This window comes from Blennius ocellaris (genome assembly GCF_963422515.1).
Source record: "Blennius ocellaris genome assembly, chromosome: 2".
Classification (NCBI taxonomy): Eukaryota; Metazoa; Chordata; class Actinopteri; order Blenniiformes; family Blenniidae; genus Blennius; species Blennius ocellaris.
Genome location: NC_137651.1, coordinates 5,092,096 through 5,119,257, shown reverse-complemented (window position 1 = coordinate 5,119,257; position 27,162 = coordinate 5,092,096). Strand labels below are relative to the sequence as shown.

The 27,162-nt window shown below is 44.7% G+C and overlaps 2 protein-coding genes across 2 annotated transcripts; one reads left to right on the top strand and one right to left on the bottom strand.

Moving 5' to 3' along the window:
* mettl16 (methyltransferase 16, N6-methyladenosine) lies at positions 1–22,387 on the top strand. Its single transcript, XM_080515041.1, has 10 exons — positions 1–123; positions 353–490; positions 10,177–10,364; positions 11,245–11,385; positions 12,129–12,244; positions 12,816–12,958; positions 15,231–15,300; positions 16,931–17,020; positions 21,431–21,592; positions 21,732–22,387. The coding sequence occupies exons 2-10, from the start codon at positions 363–365 to the stop codon at positions 22,224–22,226; spliced, it is 1,533 nt and encodes a 510-aa protein (XP_080371167.1). The 5' UTR covers positions 1–123; positions 353–362; the 3' UTR covers positions 22,227–22,387.
* Positions 22,388–23,096: 709 nt separating this feature from the next.
* Positions 23,097–26,229, bottom strand: n4bp2l2 (NEDD4 binding protein 2-like 2; the record flags this gene model as incomplete). The annotated part of the gene is made up of 6 exons (XM_080505642.1): positions 26,149–26,229; positions 24,013–24,926; positions 23,800–23,924; positions 23,554–23,642; positions 23,398–23,474; positions 23,097–23,292 (listed from the first exon to the last, which is right to left on the bottom strand). Exons 2-6 carry the CDS (start codon positions 24,924–24,926, stop codon positions 23,097–23,099), a joined length of 1,401 nt encoding a protein of 466 aa, XP_080361768.1. The 5' UTR covers positions 26,149–26,229.
* Between the last annotated feature and the right edge of the window lie 933 nt (positions 26,230–27,162).

Genomic DNA, 27,162 nt, shown 5'->3' with positions numbered 1-27,162 from the left:
CAGGAAGTGCAGCAGCAGGGACGTTTGAACAACGTGAGTTTGTGTTGATCTTTTTTTTCCTCCTCCCAACGTGCTTTTTTGTGACTATTCGGTGGGTTTGTGCGTAAAAAGCAGCAGGCGAAGGTAAGCAGAAGCGTAAGTTCGCTTCAAACTAGCCGCTCGTTTGTTTTTGGACCGTTTCAAAACATAAAGTTAGTCACTTTTCGTAAGTTCTGTGGGATAAGTGCACACCCAGCAGAACGTTTTCTATGGATAACGTCCAGTAACATTTGACTATTGGAACTGAATGTGTTCTCTGCCAGAACTGCATGCTGACTGTCACTGATCTCGTGTTGTGTCTGTGTGGGATCAGAGCTTGAAGCATGGCTCTCAACAGGTCCATGCATCCTCGCAACCGCTACAAGGACAAACCTCCCGACTTTGCTTACCTTGCCTCCAAGTACCCGGACTTCCAGCGGCACGTGCACACCAGCCTGGCGGGACGAGCCGTGTGAGTACCAGAGAGGAGATCACGGTGTATCACCACACTGCTGCACTCTTCACTGCCCTGTGATGCTTACTGGCAAATAAACACGAGTGCCTGTGCATTATGGCGCAGCTTTTGATTTAAAATGTTCAATCAAAGTATGAAAATAAGAAGCAACTGCCTGAATCCAAATATGGACAATATTCCTCCTGTTTAAGCTCACACAGTCTGCACATTGTCCTACAGTACAGAGACGAGACACACATTATTCATGGATCCATTCGTGTAGTGGAAGGAGAAAGTCCAGCTTTCTTCACTGTGGCAGAGTCCAGAGTGATACAGTGCTCCTGATGATACCTCATCAATGTTGTGACTACTTTCTTAAAATGTCACTATGGACCTGATTTAACAAACCCCTCACACTCATATCCAGCGCTACAAAGGCACATGGAGGACAAGAAAATAATTTACGGTCTTCTTTGGTCCAAAAACATTGTAGTCAAAGTTTATTGTCCTCAACACCAGCGGTTCTTTGGTTTTCAGCCTTTGAGTATCAGATCCTCGGAGCTGCATTCAGAATCTGCTGTGTCTGTGTGAGCTGGACTGGCTCCGCCCACACATTCTCCATCTTAGGAAGAGGAGGAAGTACTTCCTCTTGTGGTGCCATGTGCCAGAGCACAGCTGCCTAATTGTGAGGGGGTCAAAGGGGAGGAGCCTACCCTGATTGGGATTGTTTTGAGTGTGTACAGCATGAGAGAAGACCAGAGGGTCACTGCAGTGAAAAAGACTGGAGCGATTCAATTTTAAATGTTCCTATAACGTCGTCTATGACTTTTCTTAAATTGCCTTTTCTCCGTGTTTACAAATGGTTAGTTAAAGGCCAACTGCTGCTTTAAAACGATAATGACAGATTAAGAATGCATAAAGATATAATGTATACAGTCATTTACTCTGAGCTGATAAAAATTCTACTTTTTTGTGTGAGTACAAATCCTGACATGAGATAAAAAAACACAATCAGTCAGTATGAAGCTGGTAGTTGAATGGCCAATATAATCTTTACTATCGTTTGCTTGATTGTAAATCTGACTAAAAGTGTCGGTGCCTCACTTGCAGAAAGTTCATAAAGCTGGTACGATTCCTCAAAATACATCTTTTTCCATCTATCTTCTACCGTACAATTTTGATGCCAAGTTAAAATTTCTATAACTGGATATGAGCTGATAAACACAGTGGCCATGTTGTCGACCAACAAAGTTACGCTGAAAATGTGTTGGCACAGACCTACAACGTCCAGCTGTCCAGAGGCTCTAGGTCACATTGTACTTTTATTTCCAGCGATACACCAGTTTTCTCTCGGCGAAGCCCACGGGAGCACATTCAGCACCGGTCGTGTCTCAGTGTGAAGCTCTCTGCTCATTCAGCTGCTGGCAGCAGCAGGAGGTGCAGCAGCAGTCGCATGATTGATGAACCCACAACTGCACGTACGTGTGTGTGTGTGTGTGTGTGTGTGTGTGTGTGTGTGTGTGTGTGTGTGTGTGTGTGTGTGTGTGTGTGTGTGTGTGTGTGTGTGTGTGTGTGTGTGTGTGTGTGTGTGTGTGTGTGTGTGTGTGTGTGTGTGTGTGTGTGTGTGTGTGTGTGTGTGTGTGTGTGTGTGCGCGCGTGCGCACATTACCGGGACTTGACGTTATCAAATTGAATCGAACCATCACTTTACATTAAAGTAGGTCAGTGGGCCGGTCAAACAGCGCCAGACAGCTTCCTGTGTGAAATCTGTATGAAACGTGTTTGATTTGCTTGTAACTCCTGTGTGTGTATGTGTGTGCGTGTGTGCGTGCGCACGTTGAATTTCCTGCTGCTGTTTGGTCTGTTTCTTTTAGCCAGCGCAGCACTGCAGTAGGTCACGACAGTTGTGTAGAATGTATCACACTGTTGTCCAATATGTCTACAAGTTCAGTCTGATGCTGAAAGTGTGTGCATGCGTACCTGGATACAAGGCGATCCAGAAGTAAAGGCATTTATTTATACTTTGATCTGAACCACGAGAACAGAAAAACGTATCTAAAGTTGCATAAAACAAATTTTCACATATAATCCAGTTTATCATTGGTATACACAACTAAACTAGACTAAGACCAAAAAGGTTTCAGATGACTAAACTAAGACGAAAACTAAATGGCGTATTACTCAAAAGACTAAATCAGAATTTTGTTGTGAAAATTAACACTGTGTTATGCAGATGAAGGTGTGAACATCTGTGTGCGACGGTGAACGTCTCGCTGTGGGCTGGTCTTTGTGATTGCGAGGTGACCAGTCAATCACGTCTTGGTGTGTGTGGGCAGGCGGTGAAATCTCCACGCAAAGTCCGTCTGTGACAGCTGTTAATTATCTTTGTGTCGCGTCTCCGCGTCTGTCAGCGCGTCTCTGACAGACAGCCACCCAGATGACAACAATGGGCTGGACGTGTTTGGGTGAGACGCTCTTGCATGGAATTAAAATTTAGATGATAAGAGAGCAGAAACATGTGAGGAGACACACAAATGAGCTGTTGGTCACAGAAAGTTAAACAGGACTGCAACTCTCAGTTACAATAAATACACTTTGTATATTGACTCAGCTATTTACAGAACATTAATTGAAATACGCTGAAATCTAACAGTTTTACCCTAAAGGATATTTACCGGTCTTGTTTTCCTTTTCTTTTTTTTTTAATAACTTTTCATAATAAATATCTATTATACAGTTTGGATTCTTGGGAATGAAATCTACTGTACTGTTTAAAATCAGACATTTATCCTAATTTATGAATTAAATATTATCTAAGTAGGATTATATAAATATTTTCTATCATACCATCTCGGTTTATGCACTATTAAGTGCTGAGGTTATACAGTTATACAGTACTGGACTGAGGACTTTAATTTGACCTTATTTTATTTCTTTTTTATCTATTATTAACCCATTTTTCTCTCATTTTGCACTATTTATTTAATTAGTCATTGATATCCATATATTTTGGTCTTCATTATTTATCTGTACATTGATTATTACGCGGTCTATGATCAATGTAACACTGCTGATCTTTAAATGTTTACTTAATCATCTTGATATAATTTTGTTGTTTATCCCATTTTCAGGGCCGAATAGTTCAGTGTGACACGTTTGTGAAGTAACATGAAAAACAAGAGTTTAAACATCGGGCATGTATGTGAAAAAAAGTGCCGTACTGTCACATTGAATGGAGTTCACTGCGCTGGAGCAAATATGGCCTATTATTCCTTCTCAGTTCCCCAAACACCTCATGGATGTTTCGCTCCACAGGTCACAAAGAGACCGATTCCTTTTTTTAACTTTTATTCAAAATCCTAATTTGTTGGGCTCAATGCAAAGTGTGCAACTCTTGCAAACTGACTGAAACAGTAAAGACTAGAAGCCGGTGCAGTTTTGCCGGCAGCGTGAGCGAAAGGACATCCAGGATTTGTGTCTCTGCGTCGCTGCAACTCTTGCTAAACGTCTGCAGATATTTTGGCTCGTCTTCCCCCGTCGTTCCATCAGCGGAGGGATTAGAGTGGTTTTTGTATTTTTCAATGAATTCATCCAGTGGCATTTTAAGTATTTAAGCAGGGAGTTGGGGGATGAGGGTAATCTCGGGGAGACACTCACTCAATCCTCCAGGGAGATACGAGTCGTCGTCCCCCCCCCATTTAGAGAGTGTTGGTGCGGAGGACTGATAGCGGCGAGTGGAGACCAGACATCAGACCACAGGCAGCGGCGGCAGAAGTGTGCTGGATTTTAATGGAAATTAAATGAGGGCCAAGAAAATCAAAATATTCTGAATGTTTGTCTGATGGAGATTTAGAGGAACCGTGATTAAAAATGCAAAAACCTGGTTGGCGTTTTGTTATTTGAAAATATGACATTTTCCAATTCGACGGTGAACTTGGAAACATACTGAGGAACTGACATTCACAAGGTTTTTGAAGTTAAGACATGTAGAGTTGTTTACGGTCCCGCAGCCTCAAAACTGAAATAATGCAGTCGTCGGAGCATTCAGGCTTTGCGGGACTGTGATAAGAATTTAATTTAAAATGGTGATTGAAACAAGGAGACCACATTTCAGCCTGCCTGTTGGTTTGTTCCACGAACGTAATTGTCCGTCCTTTCGGTGTCGGCACATCTGCTGAACTGGCAAATGAGCTCGGAAATATCCTGTTAATCTCACAATTCAGGGCGAGTTTTTGGGGTGCTTCTCTGGCTTGTGAAGACTCAGCATGTTTGGGGGAAAGGAAAAAAAAACAAAAACAGCTGAGATGAGAGGAATTGCTGCTAATTGGCAAAAATATTTTCCCCAGCCCACTCGGAGTGGAGTAGATGTGCCATGAAGGTCACCTCTGCGCAGACGGAGATTGAAAGTGCGTGTTTGCTTTTGTGTTAGTCCTGTAGTGAGAGGGAGCTGTAAACTCTCCTCCTCCTCCTCCTCCTCCTCCTCCTCCTGCTCCTCTCCTTCCTCCCTCTGGCTGCTCCTCAGAACTGAAACCTCCTCACCTCCTCAGACTCGACCGACCCCTCTGGTCCGTCTCACCCTGCTGAACGACTTCCTCCACCCTCCCCGTCTGGTTTCAGTGCCCCCCCCCCCTCCCTCCCCCGTCGTAACTTTCCATCTTGAGGTTTGTCCCACGCCGAGTCCCGTCGTCCACGTTGGTGGGCGTACGACGCACGCAAGCGGTGAACCTACGCACCGTCGGAGGCGTAAACGGCGGGCGCGCTCACGTTCCTCCTGGCGTCAGCCATTGCTCCAGCGTGGCCGGATTTGCGTGCTCCCTTCATCTGTGCAGTAGGTGGGGTTGCCATGGAGATGTGGCATTCGCAGCGCTGCTGATGGGAGTGATCACACACACACCCACACACACACCCACACACACATATACACACACACACACAGATATGATGGGGCTAAAAATAGAGCGCTGGACTGAGCAGCCTCCCCCTCTGAATATTGATCCTTATCTAATGATGCCTCTGAGGAGAAGCGAGGGAGGGGGGCGGATATCTGAGAGCTGCCGGGTTCGGAGCGACTCGCCTTTATTTTGGGGGGAATTATGCTGACGTATCCCTCCTCCCCTCATTAGTCTGATTCCTCACTAAAGCTCGGGCGTCTTTTTAAAGTGTACATCTCGTCAGAGTCGTAGTTCATCAGAGGTGCCAGGTGGCGGTTTTCTGCACGAGGTGGGCAGCTGTCGAAGCTGCACCATTAACCTTATATGTTCATTAGGTGCAGAGACGGCGAGGTAAGATTGATGTGGGAGGGTACAGGTAAATTGCTTCTCATCGAGGGTCATTTGTCTTTGTTATCACTCCTGAATGGAGATGCAGAGTGAACAGACTGCTTCACCTCCTGGTCTTCAGTACAGAAATATCCACCAGGCTTCAAAGAAAAGGTTTTGGGCACTTTATGCTCAAATCACTTTGTTAAAATCTTATGGTTAATGTTACAACTTGTGAGAAATCTCAAAAACTAGGAACAAAAATAACTTTTTTTTAAAAACGTTACAGTTTCGGGGGAAGATACTCAAATGATGTTAAGCTATTGTTACTGGAGCAATCAATCTCTAAATGTGATATTGTGATTAATTAATTGATTGACAAGACCGGGGGGGGGGGGGGGGCAGATTTAGAAAAATGTTTATGTGGTGGCGAGAGGGAGGGCAAGAAGTTTTTTAAGGGGTGGCTGCATATGGTAGGCATAGATATATATATACTGAATTTAATCCCGTTCACTGCAGTCGGATATTCTGTGCTTGTAAATGTCGAACTGACCTTAACTTGGCTTTTAATTTGTTGCTGCTAACGGGGCTTTTTTTGCCCCCATGCTCCCCCAGTAGATCCGCCCATGGACAAAAGAGAACAATGCAGAGAGATATCTTCTTGGAAGGCTGTTCACTGTGTTTTGGAGTGTTTCTGTGAGAACTTGTGCCCGTTCCTTCCGTAGAGGATCTCAAATGTTTGTAGACGAGAAGCCCTGGGCCGTCGTCTCTGTTCCAGTTCATCATGAAAAGTGTTTGATGGGGTTGAGGTCAGGCCCTGGCGCAGGCCGGTCAGTGTCTGCCACGACACATTCATCGATCCAACCATCACATCATTTCTGTTCATTGTGGGGCCACGGTGGCTCGTCTCCCAGTCAGTATGTTACCGGTTTGATCCCCATCTCTGCATGTGATAAGTGTCCTTGAGCAAGACACTGAACCCCAATATGCTCCCAGTGGGTGGACGAGTGCCTGGCGTGGTCATCACCTCCACCGGTGTGTCAATGTGTGGGTGTGAATGGGTGAATGTGACAACCAGTGTAAAGCACTTTGGGGACTGCAGTACATGAGCTGTGTGAATGAAATCTATTTACCATATGCTTTGTGCAAGAAAAACCTTATCAATGTGTTGGATTTACACTTTGCGAGGTTTTTGCTATGAAATGTCCAGCGCTCCCTCGATGCACGTGATCTAATTCAGAGTCTGAATCATTCTGGGAGGATGTCATTCCAGCTAACCGTAGCAGGGTCACCAATCCATCATATATTAAATAGAAACAGGCACACACACTCCTCTCAGGGCCACTTTGAGTCACCACTTGAAATCAAATGTGTGTTTTTGGTCTGAAGTTATAAAGCCTGATAAAACCCACTAAAATACAGAGAACATGCAAACCCCAACTCCGAGGACTGCTGCTTTTCTTACAGGTGGCTTTTATGTTTCTACTACGAAACACATGTACAAGCTTTAGTCCTGATGCACTTAAGTGTTTTCATGAAAAATACAGTATGTGGTGTTACAAAATGTGGGTTTTTTTGTTTTTGTTTTTTCAGAAACATCCATAAAGGGATACTTGCATAAATCATGCCGAGTGTCATTTTGTGGCAATGTAGTTGATGGGTTTTCAATTAGTGGAAAATAGCAGGTGACTTAATCTGTAGTTGGAAAAAAGAAAAATAGAACATGGGGTTTGGATGAAAATGCCAGTTTCTCCTCATTCAGTTTAACGTGTCGCTCTACAAACACTGAAACACTCCAATCTTAAATGTGCCCGTTCACAATCTCAGGGAAATTCTTTGTAATTAGCCTGTTGAAGTCAAGGTTTCTTTCTTTCCATGGCACTGTTCAGCAACATGAATGTTTTAATAAATCTAGTGACATTCAGGCATGAATTTGTAAAATGAAGATAATAAACCTAGCAGTATACATTTATTACTGCCGCCATAGAAGGAACTCTGCAGCTTTCCCCCCCTTCCAATAGACTTTCCAATACATGGAATATAAATTAGTTCCTTGTCTCTCTGTGTTACTGTTACCTGAAGTGTTTCAGCTGTTTATAGTATTTGTAATACAACAGTATTTTTCTGCCTGCATTCATTTCAATGAAACTGTTAGGCTTTGTACGTACGGCTGAATAAATGGACATTTGGTTGCACTTTGATTCGTTGTGAATGGAAGCTGAAAATCTTCAAAGGCAAAAACATTGTTTATCAGTTTATTTGTAACTGGAAATACAAAATGCAGGGTTGACCGCTCAGACTCTTGAGCTGCAGCTCCATCTATCTGTCCATCAGTCTGTTTTTTGTATTTTTTCTTGTTTTTTTTTTTTTTTTGCTCTACATTAAAAAGCTCCCACCAATCCTGTGAGGCGCCAGACGCTGCCATCACCGGGATGTGTCTAATTGCATCTGCCGAGGTGCGAAAGCACTCTGCACAGCTTTAATTATCCCGATTCGCGCCCACTCGTTTTGTCTGTAGCGCCCGTGCCTGCTCGTGTGACAGCTGAAATCATTAAACATGCCAAGGGGGAGGGTAGAAAGTGGGTGGTCCAAGTTGGACTGAAAACGTAAAACTCTTTGTCATCAGTGGGAATGATTGTGGATTGATGGGCCGATTATCTTCCCCTCGTCCCTCTGCTTTGTGTGCGACGTGTCTGTGCTGTGCACGAGGTACCTTGAGGGCTGAGGCTCAGTTTTAGAGTGAAACAATCAGCAAGGGTTGGACAGTACTAGTAAAGGAGAACGTTTGAGGCCGTACACTGTGTTGAAGCCAGTTTTCATTGAAATATAATGAGGCGAGTGTGAGGGGGGGCAGTGCAGTGGCTGGATGGCCATAAGGTTAATTAAGTGCTGTATGAAGAGCTGCTTGATGAATTACTGTCAGGTGGCTGCAGTGGTTAAAACAAGAGGATCAGCAAGTCAATGGATTGAAAGCATCCGCACAGCATATTTTTTTTTATTTTTATGGCCTTGGTCACCATCCTGCTGAAGCATTGCTTTAAAAAAAAAAAAATGTTTTACTAGGTGCCACACACACACTATCATTGTTAGAACATAGGTCATTCGCCATGTCACGGTACATGTAAGCCCGGTAACGAAATGCAAGCAACAAATGACAGAACAGTCATTTGTTGCTTTTATAGCATTTTGATGACTGGTACAACAAAAACCAAAACAAAACTCTGTGGATCATTTCACATATACATAGAGATTTTTACATATGGACTGTGAGCACAACGTCAGGATCCCACATCTGCTTAGATTTCAAATATTTGACAGAATCTTTCTGATTCCTCACTGACTCGGCCAAGGACTCCAGGTATGGTCAGCATTACATATAAACTCACATTATTGGCAATAGATGCTCTGCTATTGTCACACAAAATTCTGGTCACATTTAGGGCAGTGGGAGGAATCTCGACACATCTCTTCGTCTGTTGACTGCTCGGTTCAGTGGTCCCTGCAGCACATCGTCTGCCTCCGTCTCACCCCATCAGCTGTCTCCTCTACTGTTACACCTACCGGCATTCATGAAACTGAGGTCTTCCTCTTACTGCTCCTTCCCCACAGCTCCATCTTGAACAGTGTTTGTTCTCAGATCGACTGGACTTGAAAGAGAGTTTCAATTCAACTTCATGTATATTGCACCAAACATAACACAGTTATTACAGAGAAACTCCAGCATGAGCAAGCATAGGTGATGGTGGAAAGGAAACAAGTCCTATTTAACAGGAAGAAACCTGCAGCTCCACATGAGAGCAGCCTGATAGCTGAAAGCTCGGCTTTCCATTCTACTTTTAGAAAACCCGGGACCCTCCAGTCAGCAGCTCTCAAAGAGACAAATGTTCTTCTGGGTACTATGGGACAAACGGCTCTTTAAGATATGATGTTGCCTGGTTGGGCTCATTGTGCCTTTTATCTTGCGTTCTATTCAGCACATGTCCAAATCATCTCAGCTTGGCTTCTCTGGCTTTGACTCTATTCAACCGTAGCTGTCAATCTGATCTCTTCCTATCAACAAGCAGTATTTAATGACATGTCTGAATATGCTGTATATGGATATATGTTATGATGTTCTTTGTGTATTTTACAGCAGCCTATCAAAAGCTTCTCCAGAGTACATAACATAGAGAGATTTTAAAGAGTGGAGCAGACAAAGGGGGAGAATAATATTACTTGATGAAAGCTCTCTATTCAACCTCGCTTTTAATGGTTTGGTGCCTTTTAACTCCTTATAGATGTTAACATAAACGGATAAATGGACCTCTATAGCCGTTTATGCATTGATGTATTTTGTTTGTGACCGGTTTGACGAATCTGGATTTTTCACTTTAATCTGGTGTCGACTGGATCCAGTGCAGGGTGTGAAATGTGTGACTCACTGGGCTTCATTTGTCTTTCCCACAGCGTGAACTTCAAAGAGCCCGAGGCGGTGCGAGCGCTGACCTGCACCCTGCTGAGGGAGGACTTTGGCCTGACCATCGAGATCCCCCTGGAGCGCCTCATCCCCACCGTCCCCCTCCGCCTCAACTACATCCACTGGGTGGAGGACCTCACCGACGGCCAGAAGCAGCCACGCAGAGGCATCGACATCGGTATCACCGAGATTCACCTTGTTGTGGCGCACGCGCTCATTTTTTCGACGAGATCGATGTCGTGGACAAACTCGGTGGGCCTTGACGTGTCTGCAGACTGTTTCAAAATGGCTACACTCTTGAGGAACGACAATATTTCAGTGTTAATCCGACTGCTGTTGTGTGATGGTGACGCGGCCGCCTGTGGCTCAGAGCGGCTCAGAAAATGTCAGATGTTGCTTCCAGCACGCGATCACAGTCAGTCCCAGTGTTCCCAGTGCTCATCACAGGAAATCCCTGTCCACATGTCACTGCTTGTTTTCATTTTCTGCGTGTGTGTGTGTGTGTGTGTGTGTGTGTGTGTGTGTGTGTGTGTGTGTGTGTGTGTGTGTGTGTGTGTGTGTGTGTGTGTGTGTGTGTGTGTGTGTGTGTGTGTGTGTGTGTGTGTGTGTGTGTGTGTGTGTGTGTGTGTGTGTGTGTACGTGCCTGCGTGAATGTGTGTGTGTGTGTGCATGTGTGTCAGGCCTCTTATCGGTGACCCTGAACCTTTTGTGTACCAGACTGAAGCTGTCCCCTCACTGATGGACCACCGCAGAGCGTCTCTGTTAGTAACAGACGTCCGTTCTGCCTGAATTATGCAGCTCTGGTCTCTGTTAGATGCGAATGATTTAATAATGGCTCCTGCAGCTGATGTTTAATGTCCATTATGGCCACTGCATCCCAAATAATACTTTAAAAAACACACCGTGTCACGTTCCCCGCCCCCCCTTCCTCTAGTATACTCACTCAATTTAAACAGGACCGCACATTTCCATATCTTCCAATCACAGTCAATTAATTATCATGGTGAGTTCATACTTCACTGTGATTCTTCAATTAGTGTGAATGTTTGTTTCTTCAGGCACAGGGGCATCTTGTATCTACCCCCTGCTGGGAGCCACGATGAATGGCTGGTACTTCTTGGCCACGGAGGTTGATGACATCTGCTTTGACTACGCCACCAAAAATGTGGAGCAGAACAAGCTGTCAGACCTTGTTAAAGGTTTGTGGGCTTCAGTCAGCCTGAACAGTTTATCCAGAATCACTAATCGACTGCGTTTAAACAGCAGCTGCCAGTTTACGCACCGTCTCAGCATTTAAAAGGTGTAGAAGGCTTTAATGACCTGAGGCAAATTGTTTATTCTCTGATAATCTGATGTGACATTTCTCCTATAAGGGGTCCTGCATGTTCATTAGACAAGTTCTGGAGGGAGTTAGGGATTGAGGTAGGGTCCAGCTTTACAGGCAGAAACTGTCAGGTTGTAATAGGCTTTTAAAGTTACTATTCCAGAATCTTTAAAATAGGTTTCTGCGCAGAGAACAAACCAATACATGAAATTAAGGACTATTTCCACTCATTTCCAACCGTCAAATTTCCTTCACGCAGGTATTGAACGCCGTATTAGAGATGGACATCAACAACTAAAACTGGCTCCTAAATCTTTCATTTTTCCAGTGTGGATTAACTTTTAACTACTGGGGACGTGATGAGGAAATGAAACAAAAACGTAATCATCACATACGGCCAATATTCTGTATTAAACAAACAGGATTATGCAAAACCTTGAGCTAAAAGTCAACGGAAAAATCTCCACATCATCATTTGGGAAGTGACATATGGTGTAAAATTCAAAAATCTCATGTTTGTTCTGTCGCAGTGCAAAGAAATCATCAAACACCAATGATTTAATTATGTGAAAAGTCAAGCTTGTCTCACCTCATTGTCTCAATATTTCCGTCCTCCAGTTGTCAAAGTCCCTCAGAAGACGCTCCTGATGGACGCTTTGAAAGAAGAGACCGAGATCGTGTACGACTTCTGCATGTGCAACCCGCCTTTCTTCGCCAACCAGCTTGAAGCAAAAGTAAATGTTTCACCTATTTCACATGTCTGTCATACAGCTAATGGTGTGGTTACAAGAACATGGTGAGGGATCTTCCCATGTGGGAAATAGGAAGTTTTGGAGAGCTCCAAGAACATTAGACAATACTCAAGATCGTCAGAGTTGTGCATCCATATCAGAATCAAGTCACTAATAACTGAGCTTTATCACAATCAAAATGAACGGAGACTGACCTCATCAGCCGAGCTGACATAGATTACCTACTGCAACAGAAACACTTGATAACATGTAATTAATATTAAAGCTCTTACTGGCATGATTTAATGTGTTTATTGTGTTTCTGTACATTAATTGGGGGTAAACTTGTTGCCATGTTAACACCCTGGAGAAGTGTGCCTTTCCCATCTGCTCACTTTCCCAGTAACGCACTGTATACATGCATCATAAACTTTCTAAACGTGGAGGACTAGTGAGTAAACACAGCATTCGATCAGGAGGCAGAGCCGTTCCAACTTAAAACACTGTTTGTTTCCATACTAACTGGCTCCTAATAGGATTTGGTCCTAATCTGTCTGTGTTGTGGTCTCTTCAGGGGGTGAACTCCAGGAACTCGCGGCGACCTCCACCCAGCTCCGTGAACACGGGCGGTGTGACGGAGATCATGGCAGAGGGCGGGGAGCTGGAGTTTGTCAAGCGGATCATCCATGACAGCCTTCAGCTGAAGAAACGCCTTCGGTGAGGAGGCGAGCGGGGCCTTCTCTGTGTTTTTTTGCTTTTTTGCAAGGTCATTTAAATGGGCACATTTGAATCTGGCCTTTACGGCTTCACATTCACTAAAGATGAATGCAGCAGAGTTGTGTGGGTCTGTGGAGGCTTGGCGTGAGTCGTGAGCAGAGACACCACTAGGTGAAACGAACAGGCGGCTGGCTGCACTCCGCACACTGATGGAGCTGTCAGACACAGTTGCTGTAATGGTTTTGGCACCCGCTCGGCCCGGAGCTGTATCCGGGAGCCCGCAGGGAACAGCTGTGTTTGGGTGGATGGGTGGCTGAATGGGTGGGGGTCTCTGGGGCTGCCGTCACTTCACCCTCCCCCGTTACCAGGGCTGTCAGCAGGGCGGTGGAGCGAGACCAGGGCAGGGGGAGCCGCGTCGTACTGCTATTAAAACTGATTAAACAAGCTGCACCTGCTCAGCCTCCTGCAGAGAGGTGTGTGTGTGTGGGTGGGTGGGTGGGTGGGGGTTGCTGCAGTGGAAAGACGAGCGTCCTGAGAGGGCTGGTGTTAACACCTGCCTGCTCTCTCGTGCACCGAGCTGAGAAAGCCGTCCCATTTAACAGGTTTGAGGCTCCAGCCAAACCAACCGGAGCCGACTGTCACCCCCCAAAAGCATGCTGGGACACCAGGGCCTCCAGGTGTCCATGGAAACCCTGCCAGCCTCTCCAATTGGTCCTCGGAGACACCCCACCTCGCCACCCCGCATCACCCCGCTCTTCTTTACACCGAGGAGTAATTACTGTCAGATAACTGCAACCTGCAGCCTAACTGCTGTTAGAAATGAGGTAATACTCCTAATTCATGGAGCCATTGATGTGAAAATTACCATCTCCAGTAATAAGATTGTAATCACATGCCTGCGCTTCAGAAATGTGAAGAGGAAGGATTGAATATTGAAGCTGAAGCAGCTGCTCACATCCTTTTTGGGGGGAAAAAAACCTGCCAATGGAGGATTTTTTTTTTTGGGGGGGGGGGCGGAGGAGGAGGGGGTGTCTCTTCTGGGTGTTTCTCCCTGCTGTGTTGAAAAGCAGAGAACATCTGTGAATATTAGAGATCGTCAATATTTCACGAGGTTGACATGTCGCGCCGCCCCGCCCCCTTTAACCCCCTCAAGCATTCTTGTACGCCCCAAACCTGACTGCATGTCTCTGCCCTCTGTCACTCAGTCACCAGTTGAACAGTTTGGAGGAGCAGCTTTGTGCCTCACTCAGATTGAGACAAATTGTGACAGATTTGTTTCTCGGCCGTCCTGTATTTACATTACAGTCTATTTACATCTGTGCCCAAACTATATTGGTTTTACTGCAAATGTTGCTGTTTTATCAATAAAACTATATTCTATCAGTCCATTAAATACAGAGACGGACATCTACACACACACACACACACTCATATTCACACCTGAAGGCAGCTTCGGGTCATCAAAATGTTTCAGATGAATGTTTTTGGATTGTGGGAGGAAACCTTGAGAAAGCCCGCACATGTAAATGCTTAACATGCACATTTCACACAGGAAGGGCCCACAAATGTTGCATACATTTGTCTAAAATCTCGATGTACCTCTGGATTTATAAAGTGTGTCTCTCACTCTCCTTTTAATTGGTTACAAGCCAATAGTAAGGATGCAAACATAACTTATTTTAAAAGTTTAGCAGAAATGTGTGCAGTCCTCTGTTCATACTCAACAAGCAGGAATCACATGTGTCCCCAGAGATAATAGTCAGGACTTTCTGTAATTGCACTTTTGATGGTGCGAATTGTTGTTTTGATCGTCGTTTTTCTCAGCTGGACTTCAGCAGCAGGCAGGCGAGAGGACTGAACCCGAACAGCGAAGAACGCAAAGACTTTGACCAAAACTCCCGTCTTTGACTTAATGTGAAGAATCGCACCCTTCTGCACACACATTTAAATCACGACCTGCATGTTTTCAAGCTGTGGTGATTGAATAAAGATCAGACAATTAGATTTGAAAAAAGAAAGTATCCCGGTCTCTCTGAGAGCTCGGTGAAATCGACCGTACCGATTCCCCGATGTGTTTATCTCAGCCGACTATTGATCACAACCCATAGGCAGCACAGCAGAGATTATCGATCAGGCTTCGCTGCATGAGGCAACTTCTAACCAGCTTTTCCTCCGCCGTGACGCCGTGCCCTGCTGGACGAGGCTCTTCCCTTCACCTCCGCCCATCACGTATCCGCACACAGCCGGTTGACGCTGCTTCCTCTTTCTGCAGGTGGTACAGCTGCATGTTGGGCAAGAAGTGCAGCCTGACACCTTTGAAAGAGGAACTGAGGAAGCAAGGGGTGAGTAGCCAGAACAGGAAAAACAACAACATATCTAGAACCTCTTTTCCTTTTCTAAACTCTTTGTGTGTTACAATTCTGGATATAGGCGTAGTTTAAAGTGGCTGGCTGTGTTGTCATCCCAGGACCCCCAGTTCGGTCTCTTCTACCCACGTCCTCAGGGACGTGGAGTGTGTGTGACGGCCTGAATTTGGTGAATTTACTTTGGCAGAGCAAAGCTTGAGGAAACTGATTGATGCAAATTTACGGCATTATTCAACGAGCGTCTTAATAAATATGCAGGATTTGGCATTTTATTCCAGAAAGAGCCACGTCATCAAGAACACTTGAAAGCAAATGCATTTTTTATGGTGTCTGTATTGAATAGATTTGAAAGGCGTGGGATCTTCCCTAAGTAGAGATGTAGTTATTGTGTTGAGGGCTCAGCTGATTTCCACCATGTTTATTCACGGAAATGTATTGGATAGTTTTTCCTTCCATAACTCTCCATTATTTGTTAATTTCTTTCTGTACCTTCTGTGCTCTACATCAATTCTTTTCATGCTGGTAGCAGCGACGCATGCAAAAACCTTCACTGGAATACCCCTGCGTGTGTCTTTACTGTTGTTCTGAGCTGATCGCAACCAAAAACTGCACGAACCCAAAGTGCAAACTGTTTGCATGATCTTAAGAATTCATCCCGTTGTGTTGATGACTTGCCGCAGGAGAGTGGTTAAAGCTTTTATCGAACACCTTGATGTGTGTACCTGCCACTTTTCCTCTATTCTCGCAAAGCAGCAACGCCAATGAGCCGATTTCTGTCAGCGGCGCATGACTGAGTCACACGACACTGAAGCTAACATGCATTAGTGTCATTAGCCCAACTAATAACCCAGCACATGACTGCTGACTGCTGCGGGCCTCTGGTCCTGTGCCAGCCCCTTCCCTCCCTCCACCCGGAGCACCTGCCAGCCCTTTCCACGTTCTTTGCTGGTCATCAGAGTGAGTGCCGCACTGGCACACGTCCAGGAAGGAGACTGGCGCCTGGTTTCCACCAGTGTATGCAAAGAGAAACCTGCTCTGGTTAATATGCTAATGCTCTTATCTCTCATTACTCATCCACACCGTGTCTTCGTTTCTCTTCGCGTTAGTAATTTAGACAATGTGCCTGAATGTCGTCTATATGTTTGACCTCTGACCTGTGTTCAGGTGACCTCCTTGTATTTATTGGTTCTGTCCTGATGGGCAGCTAAAACACTGATTTCACACAAAATATGTGCTTTTTACACCAAAGGCAACTGCCTATGTTTTGTGTTTTTCTCACCCACCCATTACAGATATTTGACTTTTTCCCGCCAAACCTACTAACTGATAACATCTCGTTTGTGCATCACATCAGCACATGTCCAATCTGGTCATTTTCTACACACAGTTCACTGCTCTGATCTTAAAATAATGATTTTCTTGGCGATGCAACCATAGCAAAATAAATTGTACTGTACATGTACGGACAGTATAAAATAACACTTAAATGTGACGAGGCCAAAGACGTTTTCTTGAAGCAATAAAACATGTTTTTTCCTCTCTAAATGTCTGGAGACAAAGCTTCTCCTCAGATCACTGCTGACTGAGTTTTGCTATTTTCCTTCAGGTTCCTAAAGTGACCCAAACAGAGTTCTGTCAGGGGCGGACGATGCGCTGGGCGCTGGCCTGGAGTTTCTATGAAGACGTGGCCGTGCCAGTAAGTCCAGATGTGTTGCTTCACATTGGGGTTTTTTTTCACTGATGGAGAGGCAAACAATAACCTGGCAGCGACTGTCATTGAGGACCAGTTATCTGCACCAGTGGAGGCTCCTCCACGTGGCTTTTTCTGTTTCCCTAAAAACTTCCTCAATAATGCAGCAGCGTGGCTCCCCTCCATCCTCTCGCCTCCCACCGTTCCATTATGTGCACTTACTGCTTCCTCTGGGGAGATGTTCATGTGATTTCTAACATGCCGTAGCCAGGCAACAGTTTCCTAGGGCAGGTCTGTGCACACGCTGCCCTGCCGACTTGTCTGGACACGGATGGACGTAGAGATGAATAGAACAGGCAACATGTCGCACACACACACACACACACACAGAAAGGGAACAAACAAAACACTGCTTCAAGTCTGACTCAGACAGAAGCAGGTGGAGGTTTTGTGATGAAAACTGTTTGTGTGATTTTGGCCTTTTCAGCAGAGAGCCAGGAAAGCAGAATGATTGGCCTACATTTTCTACCCTCCTCCTCCACATTCGCACACACCCACTGTCGTTTACACTCGGGAGCTGCTCACCATCATTACCCGTGTGTGTGTGTGTGTGTGTGTGTGTGTGTGTGTGTGTGTGTGTGTGTGTGTGTGTGTGTGTGTGTGTGTGTGTGTGTGTGTGTGTGTGTGTGTGTGTGTGTGTGTGTGTGTGTGTGTGTGGTGCTCATTAATGTTACATATAGAATATAACATATGTGACATGCAGGCAGATTTGACCCACTTAACCCCTCGTTACCCAGCCAGCCTGCAAACTCCTGCCACTGCAGGAACCACTCTGGTTCTTGGTCTGGTTCACCAGATGCAGCCAGTTATTACTGTGTGTGAACCAGTGTTCACACTCGTGCAGCTTCCTGCTGCAGACCAAAGACGGTAGAATTAGATTTTCTCAGCCCTTATATCTAAAGACATTAACAAATAAACATGTTGTTCAGCTCAGATTGTGGGACTTCTACCAGCTAAGAACTTATCACCAGCCTGTTTAAAGGTACAAGAAATTAAAGCAGTAATGATAATTTCTCAGGAATAAACAGCTATTATGGTGAACTGTGAAGATTAAATGTCTGTTTACAGTTCTTTGGCCCGGACTGGAGTCACGCTCGCATACGAGTTTAGTCGAACTGCACCAGAGCTCATCTGTAAGCAGAGGTCTACTCTGAGCTGCTGACTTGTTTGATGTGTCACAGGGTGTGGACATATTGTACCTGGGCGGGTTTGACTGTCACTGTCGGGCCGCTATGAAGTCACTTGGTTCCACTCTTGCGTCAGGATGTTTCATTTCATTTTTTTCCAATTTAATGTTTGATTACACGGGCTCCAGCCTCTCTTGACCTCCCTCTGGACAAACTGTTCATGTTGCAGTGAATGTGAAGCAACAGGAAGTGTTCTTTGTCCCTGTCAATGGAGCTGGTGTCTCCAGTTGTCCTGCAGGTGTGGCCTGGAGGGAGGATGAATTCAACAGCTATTGATCCAAGGTGACAGTCGTGTTCTTGTAACTCTCCGTACCATCATGAAGAAGCACATCATATCAGCTGTTATGGACTTAAGTTTGGATGTTATTACAGTTAAAAAGAAACCTGAGGTACGAACGGCAGAAGCAGGAAGAATCAAATGATTCATAGATGGTAGAATAAAAAGGCTGTTGTGAGGCATGATCTGAGCCCCGAGGCTGGTTGTTGCTCATACAGCTAACCTCTGGCAGGAGGAGGGGGGGGGGGTCAGGGGGGGCCAAAGTGCAGGCTGGGCTTTTGGGACGGCTGGAAGGAAAGGGGGTGGGGGTTGCTGATAATAATATGATTTACAGTGTTTGCCTGAAGGTGGAACATTTCTGTTTCTTCATAGTGTGTGTGTGTGTGGGGGGGGGGGGTTGCAGAGCAGGGAGGTGAGTGGATAAGTGGGATTAATAATAGAGTGAAAGAGCAGGATCACATCAGGATGCTATTCAGTATAGTGAGATTGTACATGAGGATTTCGTCTAAAGTGTGTATGTGTGTGTTACTGCATGATTATATTAGTAGAAGGAAAAAATGTGTGTCAAGGATGCTGGGTACAAACAGACAGACTTGGCCTGATGGTTTTTATTGATTTCCCTTTCCTGTACAATGAGCCGAGGGGCTTACGGTGGGTGGAGGGAGGAGGAGACGGCGGGGGGAGACGTCTGGGACAAACAATAAGAAATGGAAGAAGCTTCAACAAGCAGCCAGACGAGGCAGCGTCTTATTGTCGGCTCTTTAATTAAAAGTCCCCGTCTCCTCTGAGTAAGAATCTACAAGGAAAGCTCATCTTAACCAGAGATTCTCAGCTGATGAAGGTTAACAAGCTGTTCTGTGGCACAAAGCAGCAGCTCCAGAGAAGATTTGATCAGGAAAGTCTCGCGGAGCTAGGAAGGAGAGTCTGACTGAAGTCTTGATGGGAAGTTGCTCCCAGAGGAGTGCAGCTGTGTGAAGGTCACGGGCGGATCCTTCCCTCTGCCGTTTGTAGGTCAGTCGGCCATGCTGTCTGCTCCGTCACCGCCGCTGCTGCTGCTGCTGCTGCTGCTGTTGTTGATGATGATGATGATGATGCAGACCCCCGCCGTCTCCACACTCACACTCGGCCTGCAGCAGCCGCACAGCGGACACGCAGCCTCTGAAACGGGACACGGATCAGTAATGACCTCCACCGCCATGACAGTGTGACATTAGACAGGATTAGACAGAAGGAAGGGTTTAAATCACTGCAGGTTGGTGGGGTTTGAGCCCCCTCTTGTGGCCAGCAGCTACATGCAGTGGCGTCAAACTCATGTCAGGTACATTTAAAAAAAAAAAAAGAGAGAGATAAATAGATAAGATACATTAATAACACAAACTTGGACAAGATGAAATTTAATCTTTATTTGTCAAAACTGATAAAAGGTTTAAATTCTTCCTCTTCAAGATAAAGTGAATGAATGAAAATACGTTACTTTAATGGAAAAGTGTTGTGGTTCCTTTGAGACGAATAAACCTAATAGTAAAGCTAACAATTCTATAACTATTCAAATAATAAACTTTCTGAGGAAAAATATTGTGAGTAAACATATTGTGAGTTGGTGTTGACAGGTTGATCACGACATTTACTTCACGTTTTACGTTTGTCTTCTGCACAGGTTTGATAACTGTAACAAGGTAATAAAACAATTAGCAAACGTGCCCACCACTCGGTTATCAAATATCGATTTTTTCATATAAAGACGATTGAAATGTAAAGTCCTGCATGCCGGCACATTGAAAGGGAGAATAAATAAAGCAGAGCTCTGGGAATTGTTTAATTGAAGATATTTTTGCCATCATGTTCTTACATTTATTTATTTTTAACAATTTTTCATCTATTCTACTTCAAGAAAGGACTAAAGGTTTTTTTTCTTTGCAAAGGCCTTGGACTCTTTTCCTCTCCATGGTTTTATTTTAACTTATAGTTTTATTATTATTACTTTTGTGTTGCTGGTTTGTAAAACTACAGACGTTTCTGACTGAAATCTAAATGATTTAATAATTGACAATATCATCTTAAACTCCTACAGATTATGAACTTGTGTATATTTTTTAGCTTCTAAAAGTGGAGGCAACATCACTGAAGACCAAAATCTACATTGATCCACAAATGTCAACAACTTATGGTGTGAAATGGATTATTAGCCTGACCTATCAGATATCTCAATAAATAATCCAAAGGTTTATACACATCAAAAGCCCGTTATTTAAAAAAAAATCTAAATAAATTGAAATTTGTTAAAATGTTATGTGTATAAAAAGAGGATTACTGTCAGTTTTCCATTTTAAACTATTACGTATTTAGATGTGGGGCTGCACTGCCCCCTGCTGGCAGCGGTGGTCCTCACATTGTATTTATGATCTACTATCTTCAGTAAATCCTTTGATCTGTAACTTTATGACCTCAAACAAGCAGGTGAAGAAAACAAAGGAGGGAGTAAAACCCCGAGGAGCCGCCATGGACATGAAGCCTTCAGTTCATACAAAAGACCTGAAAATATTACTCACATCTGTTCTGTGTGGAGTTTGTTTTCCTTTCTAAAATCTTTTTGGCAATCCAGATTTTCAGTGTTCAGTCAGTTTAAGCTGCTGTCAGGATGATTTGAAGAAAAATCGTTGCTTTCTAAGGTGCAATCGGGCTTTTAAAAACATGATCCCTCGGTTTATTTTCATCACTTCATTCACGTTGCAAAGTGGATCCTGCAGGAGAAAAATCAAATCAGTTCTTGTACGTTTGAGGTTGTTTGCCTCTGATTGTAATTAGAAGATAATCTGAGCCAATCACACGCTGATGAATAAAGTTCTGTATTTGATCCGATTGCACTTGTTTGTGTCTCTTTCCATGTTTCAGTCTCCTCCCAGCAAGAAACGTAAACTGGAGAAGACCCGGAAGCCGCTGTCGTTCACCGTACCCGAGGCCGGCGTGAAGGAGCTCCTGGACAAGGCTGCAGGCGGCAGCGGTCCGCAGGATGGTGTCGCCGCCCTGCTGGAGAAGACGCTCACTGACCTGAAGGTGAGTGAAAAAGACTGAAGAGCCGAGACTCGGTCAGTCTGGCGACGGCAGCGAGGAGCCGACATGTTCTTCCGTTGAGGAAGGGAACGGAGTGCAGCTGTCCGGCGGTTCACGTTTGCCGCCGCCTCTCGCCCCGCAGGTGCTGCACAAACGAGTCCCGAGCAGGAACCCGGAGCAGACCAGCCTCTTCCTGACCGCGGTGGAGAACACCTGGATCCACGGGCGGCAGAAGAGGCGCGAGCAGACGCGGCAGCTGCGGGAGCTTCCCCGAGCTCCTCACTGCGCCGCCGCTACATCCTCACCTCCACCCGCCACGAAGGGTCGTAACACCGAGGCCAAAGGCGCGTCTGCAAAGGAGCCGGGTGACGGAGGAGAGCGGGCGGAGGCGTCGGAAGAAGCGGCGGGCGAGGACATGGAGGCTCCCGCCTGCACTGAACCACAGCAGGGAGAAGAGCCTCCGTCACCCACCCCCACCCAACACTTCCTGTTCAAGTGTCTGCTGAACGTGCTGCCGGAGGAGGCGGACGTGGTGGTGGTGGAGATGCACTGGGTGGAGGGTCAGAACAAAGACCTGATGAACCAGCTGTGCATGTACCTGAAGAACACGCTTCTGAAGTCCGTCTCCAAAACCTGAGTCACTTCAACAAACGGACCGACTCCTTCCTCCTCGCAGTTTTTTTTTATGTCTTTCTCTTTGGACACGTTTAGAAACGTTTTGAATAATTCTAATGAATGAGTTTTTACTCCGTTTTAGTCTTTAAAAAGTGTACATCAGCATTGTGTCTCCAAAACTGTCAGAATATGTGGAATAAATGTATTCTTTTTTTTAAATAATATTTAGTTTGACTCATTGTGTCAAGTCTTCACAGTGGCGACACCAAATGAGGTTCATGAAGCACTTTCTTTATTTTCTGACTCCACTAGATGGCGCTCGGGGTTTGAAGAGCGTTTGTTCAACACACGGCGCCACCTCGTGGCTCCAGAAAAGCTTTAAGCTTCATTTGGCCACCACTGCTTCTCAGCATTTCTACATACACAATGTGGTGCCTGGAGCCAAATGCCAAACTACAATGTCTCCTGTCTTACTGGCAAAACAATGGAAATGTGCAAAGTTTCCCATGACGACACCAGAGTTGTTGCCATTCTTATTTTGGGGGGGGGGGGGGGATCAAGACACAGACGAATAACATGAAATATTTCTTCTATTGAAGGTGAACTCGACTCTCCATTCCAACGTTTGACTTCTGCTCTCGTGACTGAAAAGTGTCGGCAATTCCTTTTCTATTTCTAACTGTTTTAGGTAAAGTAACAGTTGTGGATATTGCTGCATGTGATTCATACTGAAATGTGGGCTTCTCAAAAGGAGATGCAACTTAACATCTTTTTTGATCAAATACGCTAAACATGACGTACTCACACTTGCTTCTGAAAAATGTTTTTACTCAAATGTACAATAAGTCAATATATTATAAAACATTTGCATGAGTACAAAAGCATGTGTTCTTCAAGGCAAAGTATTTGGCAGTGACGTCCCTGCAGACTCGTGTCGGTTCCCGCTGCTCGGCGGTCGTTCCGCTCGATGTCGCTGCTGCACGTGCGGCGGCTCGCGTGAGTTCAGGACGGCGTCCACGGAGACGCGAGAGGAAAAGCGGTCCAGCATCTGTTGGATCTTCTCCTGAGGCACGCCGTGCTTGTTCCTCCTGGAGAGAGAAAAAAACAGCACAGTGGTTTTTTTTACTCGAGTCAAGAGATGCTTTCGTGATTCCACGGATAAAAACTTTAAAAAGGTCAAAACAAAGCCACACCTCTCCAACTCGTACGCGTCGAACTTCCAGTTGGTTTCAGGCTCACAGAAGTCCACTCTGTATCCTCTCTCCAAAGCCTGTTCCCGGAAGTTTCACGTTAAACGGGATCGAAGAAAGGGATGGGAAAAAGATTTTGGCGGCGGCGGCGTCGCCTACCATTTTAACGTATGGCTTCATTTCCCAGGCTTGGAGGTTCGTGTTGTCGATGATGACGGGAGAGCGGCCGTCGTGCAGAGCGCCTTCAGCTGAGAGAGAGAGAAGGAAAAGAAAAAAATTAAACATTACTCTGAAATTTAATTGAATTTAATATGAAGCCCCAAATGTTATACAATTGATGACTTTTTATGAAGAATTCATTGAAAAATACTAAAGACTTTGGTATAAAATCTTTGGTGGCTCCACCTCGGTGTTGGTTCCACTGGTGTGCAGCAGCGAGGAGGCCGGCCTCGTAGTGGTAACCCTCCCCGTCTGCGAAGTAGTCGTCGGTGCTCAGTATGACGCCACTGGGTCCAGTGGGGAGCAGCTCCCTGGCAGACAAAGGTTTTTTATTGTTTGAAAAAAAACAAACATGTTCGAATAAGAAAACCCAAAGCCACAGTGACAATGAAGACACACCTGGCCCGGGTGGATTTCCCCGACCCGGGTAACCCCCTCATCAGGATCAGGACGGGGGCAGAATGGTAGGAGTGACGGCGGTCACGGGTCTGGGGATGGTGACGCCGCTCCCACACGTCATCCAGCGAGTCAAATCTCCGGATGTGGCGGTAGTCGTCATCTTCACGTCTCTGACGACCCCAGCCCACAGAAGTTGAATCAGAGCTGCGACTCCGCGGCTCCACGTAGCCGGAGGAATCTCCATAAAAGTCCCACGCGACCTCCGGAGGTGAACATGAAGGAAATGAAGGAAAGCGCGACTGGTCCTGAGAACGGCTGCTTAAACCTGGGCGGTGGAAGGAAGGAGCTATGTGAGCTGCGAGGTTTTGTGGATTTGGAAATGCAGGCGACGGAGCTCGGTGAAGGAATTCTGGTCTTGGGAGTCTTGCGTTCGGAATTTCTTTCAGGGGTTGAACGTAACCCCACGGCTTCTGCTCAGAACCGTCATAGCCAGAGTCTAACTCTGGACGTGGTCTTCTGGGTTGGTACGGCTCGTTCTCGTACCAGTGTGGCCGCCTGTGTTTCCACTCCGTGTGTTTCTGGAAGCCGTCTGCTTCATCAGAGCTCCTCGTGTTGACATTCTTCTCCTCAAGTTCATCCCGAGGTTGTTTCCTGGCGGGCGGCTGAACACAACCTGCACCGTCAGGAGATTCGATTTCCTTCAGCTCTTTGTAGAATTCACTCAGCGAGTCTTCGATGTCGGATTTTACGGCGTTTTTCTGCGGAGGAAAAGCCGGACCGATGAACGTGGTGCTGGTGAGACCGACCTCCTTTAACACGCGCTCCCTCACACCTCCGTCGGCGCCGCTGCACTCGGCATTGCTCTTACTGTCCGTGGCATTCGCAGTCATAGAGGAGGATTCAGGATGAGACATCTGCATCAAAACAGAACGACACAGTCAGAAAACAACAAACAAGCAACAACAAGGTGTTTTACTCTGTCGAGAAACCAAATCTGACGAATATATTCAAAATTGCAATTACTGTTTTGTAAATACTGCTTTATTAATATTTCGTTTTTTTAAACTGGTGAAGCAATTTTCTGGTTTTATGTAACAAACATTTGTAATGTTATGTATATAAAATGTTTTGATATCCTCTGATAACTATAATACATCCAAACAAGGTGTCAAACATACAGCTGGCAACCAAGATACTCTCGCAAAGTACACAGGAAACATTATAGTAGTTTCACAATAAAAGTTAACTGGCAGCTAAAACCAAGTGAGGGATCGGTGCATCAGGAGAAAGAGAGCAGAAAAGCAGGACGTCAGATCTTTCTTTTTTTTTTTAAACAAAGCCATTTGTCACATTTAGTTGAAATTCCAACAATCTTTATTTATGTTATTGAGCTTTTTGTTTGAACAACAAGAATACATGTATAATCTCATGTTGCTCACACTTTTGTGCACGTTCCGCCAGTCCTTTACACTTAGCCTGAATGAAACTACAGAAAGGTGAAATATGTACATTCAATTCAATAAATGAATAAACAAAAAGTAAAATATTAAAGAAAAGAATAGCCTATCTTGTACACAAATATCTGAACTTGCAATAATAATAAAAGTAAGCTTAATCATTTTAAATTAATACGTAATAGAAATAAGAACAATGATTTAAGTTTTTTTATTCAGTCTTTGGTGCTTGTCGTTTATTGCTGTATGGTGTATATTGTTGGTTACTTTCCTGAGATGCAATAATTAGATAACACAGTCCAAATAAAACAACTACAGAGTCATTGTTGTACATAAAAGTAATATTTAAAACGGTTTTATCAGTGATTGATCGGGTGTAGAATAATAAAAGCTCTTAATCCTCCTCAACAGCTTGTTAAATAAAGGGCTTGAGCCTGAGATAGCTAACTCCTAGGTTAAAATGGCAAATTGATCAATAGGTAGTTGTCAAAGTGTTTTTTATTCTGATGTTTCTGTTTCTTCTTTGACTGTGTTTACATATTGAAGTTTTAAGAGAAATCCGACCTTACGCCGTCAGCCACGGAGCCCAAACACGCCTTATAAAGGCGGAAGTGCGAGGTAATGATTAACTTCAGAGGAACAATAAAGAGTGAAAGTCGCTGTTGTGGTTCATGCCGCTTACCGTTCACCGTCAGAGAGCATGGACGCAAAGAGAAAAACATTAAAAGTAAAACCGGTGCACAACGTCCACATTTCAGGCGCCTTTGTTTACGGAAATGACGTTGGACCTTTTCTGCTCCATCAACCAAAGAATTAAAAAAACCACAGCGCCTCCAGCGGGAGCGCTGAGTACTACAACAAGCAGGCGGGTGAAGATACTCGCATTAAAATGTTGTTTTTAAGATACTTTTCGAGTCTGTTTTGGAGTACTGTGTTGGATACTTGTGCTTTAATGGATATTCTTTTAAGTTATATTTCTTTTTCACTGTTTTGACAACAGAACTTCCATTTGCAGTTGAATATGAGCAATTCAAACACAGAATTTCATTACGTTTTCCTACTTTTATATATCTCAGAAGCCATCCTTGAGAGGTATTACAGGGCAGGACGTTTCTATACTGTGAAAGAGGAAAACCTAAAACATGTGGTTATTGTGAATAATCGTAACTGTCGTAGTGAGAACTGAATATTGAGTTGTTCCAATGATCTGCCACCTTCATGTGGATGTGATCCTCCATGGACAGTATACCCAAAGCTACAAAATATGCACACGGCCTGCTCTCTAAACCAGAACATAAGATGTGCAATCACACCATTTCTTCTACCTTTCTGTACTTGTACAAATATAAGCAAATACAGTAACTACTCCAAGGATATCTCGCGTTAGGTGGCAACTGGCAAGTATGCTAAATTATCTGAACAAACATACCGCATTTGACAACCTGAGGTCAGCTTCAAGGTTTCATGCTGTTGTGAAGAAAGTTGATGTGACATGTGGACTCTTAGGAACCATCTTGGTAGTTTCACACATTTGGAAAAAGACCATAACAGAGTGGCAATAGCAGTGAGGATATTGAGTAATAATGTTAGTTTCATTAGAGAAATCATAAGTTATTCCAATTACTATTTTTTTTTAATCTTCACTACATAATCATTGAGCTTTTTTCTATCCTATAAAGAACAAGATCCAGTATGT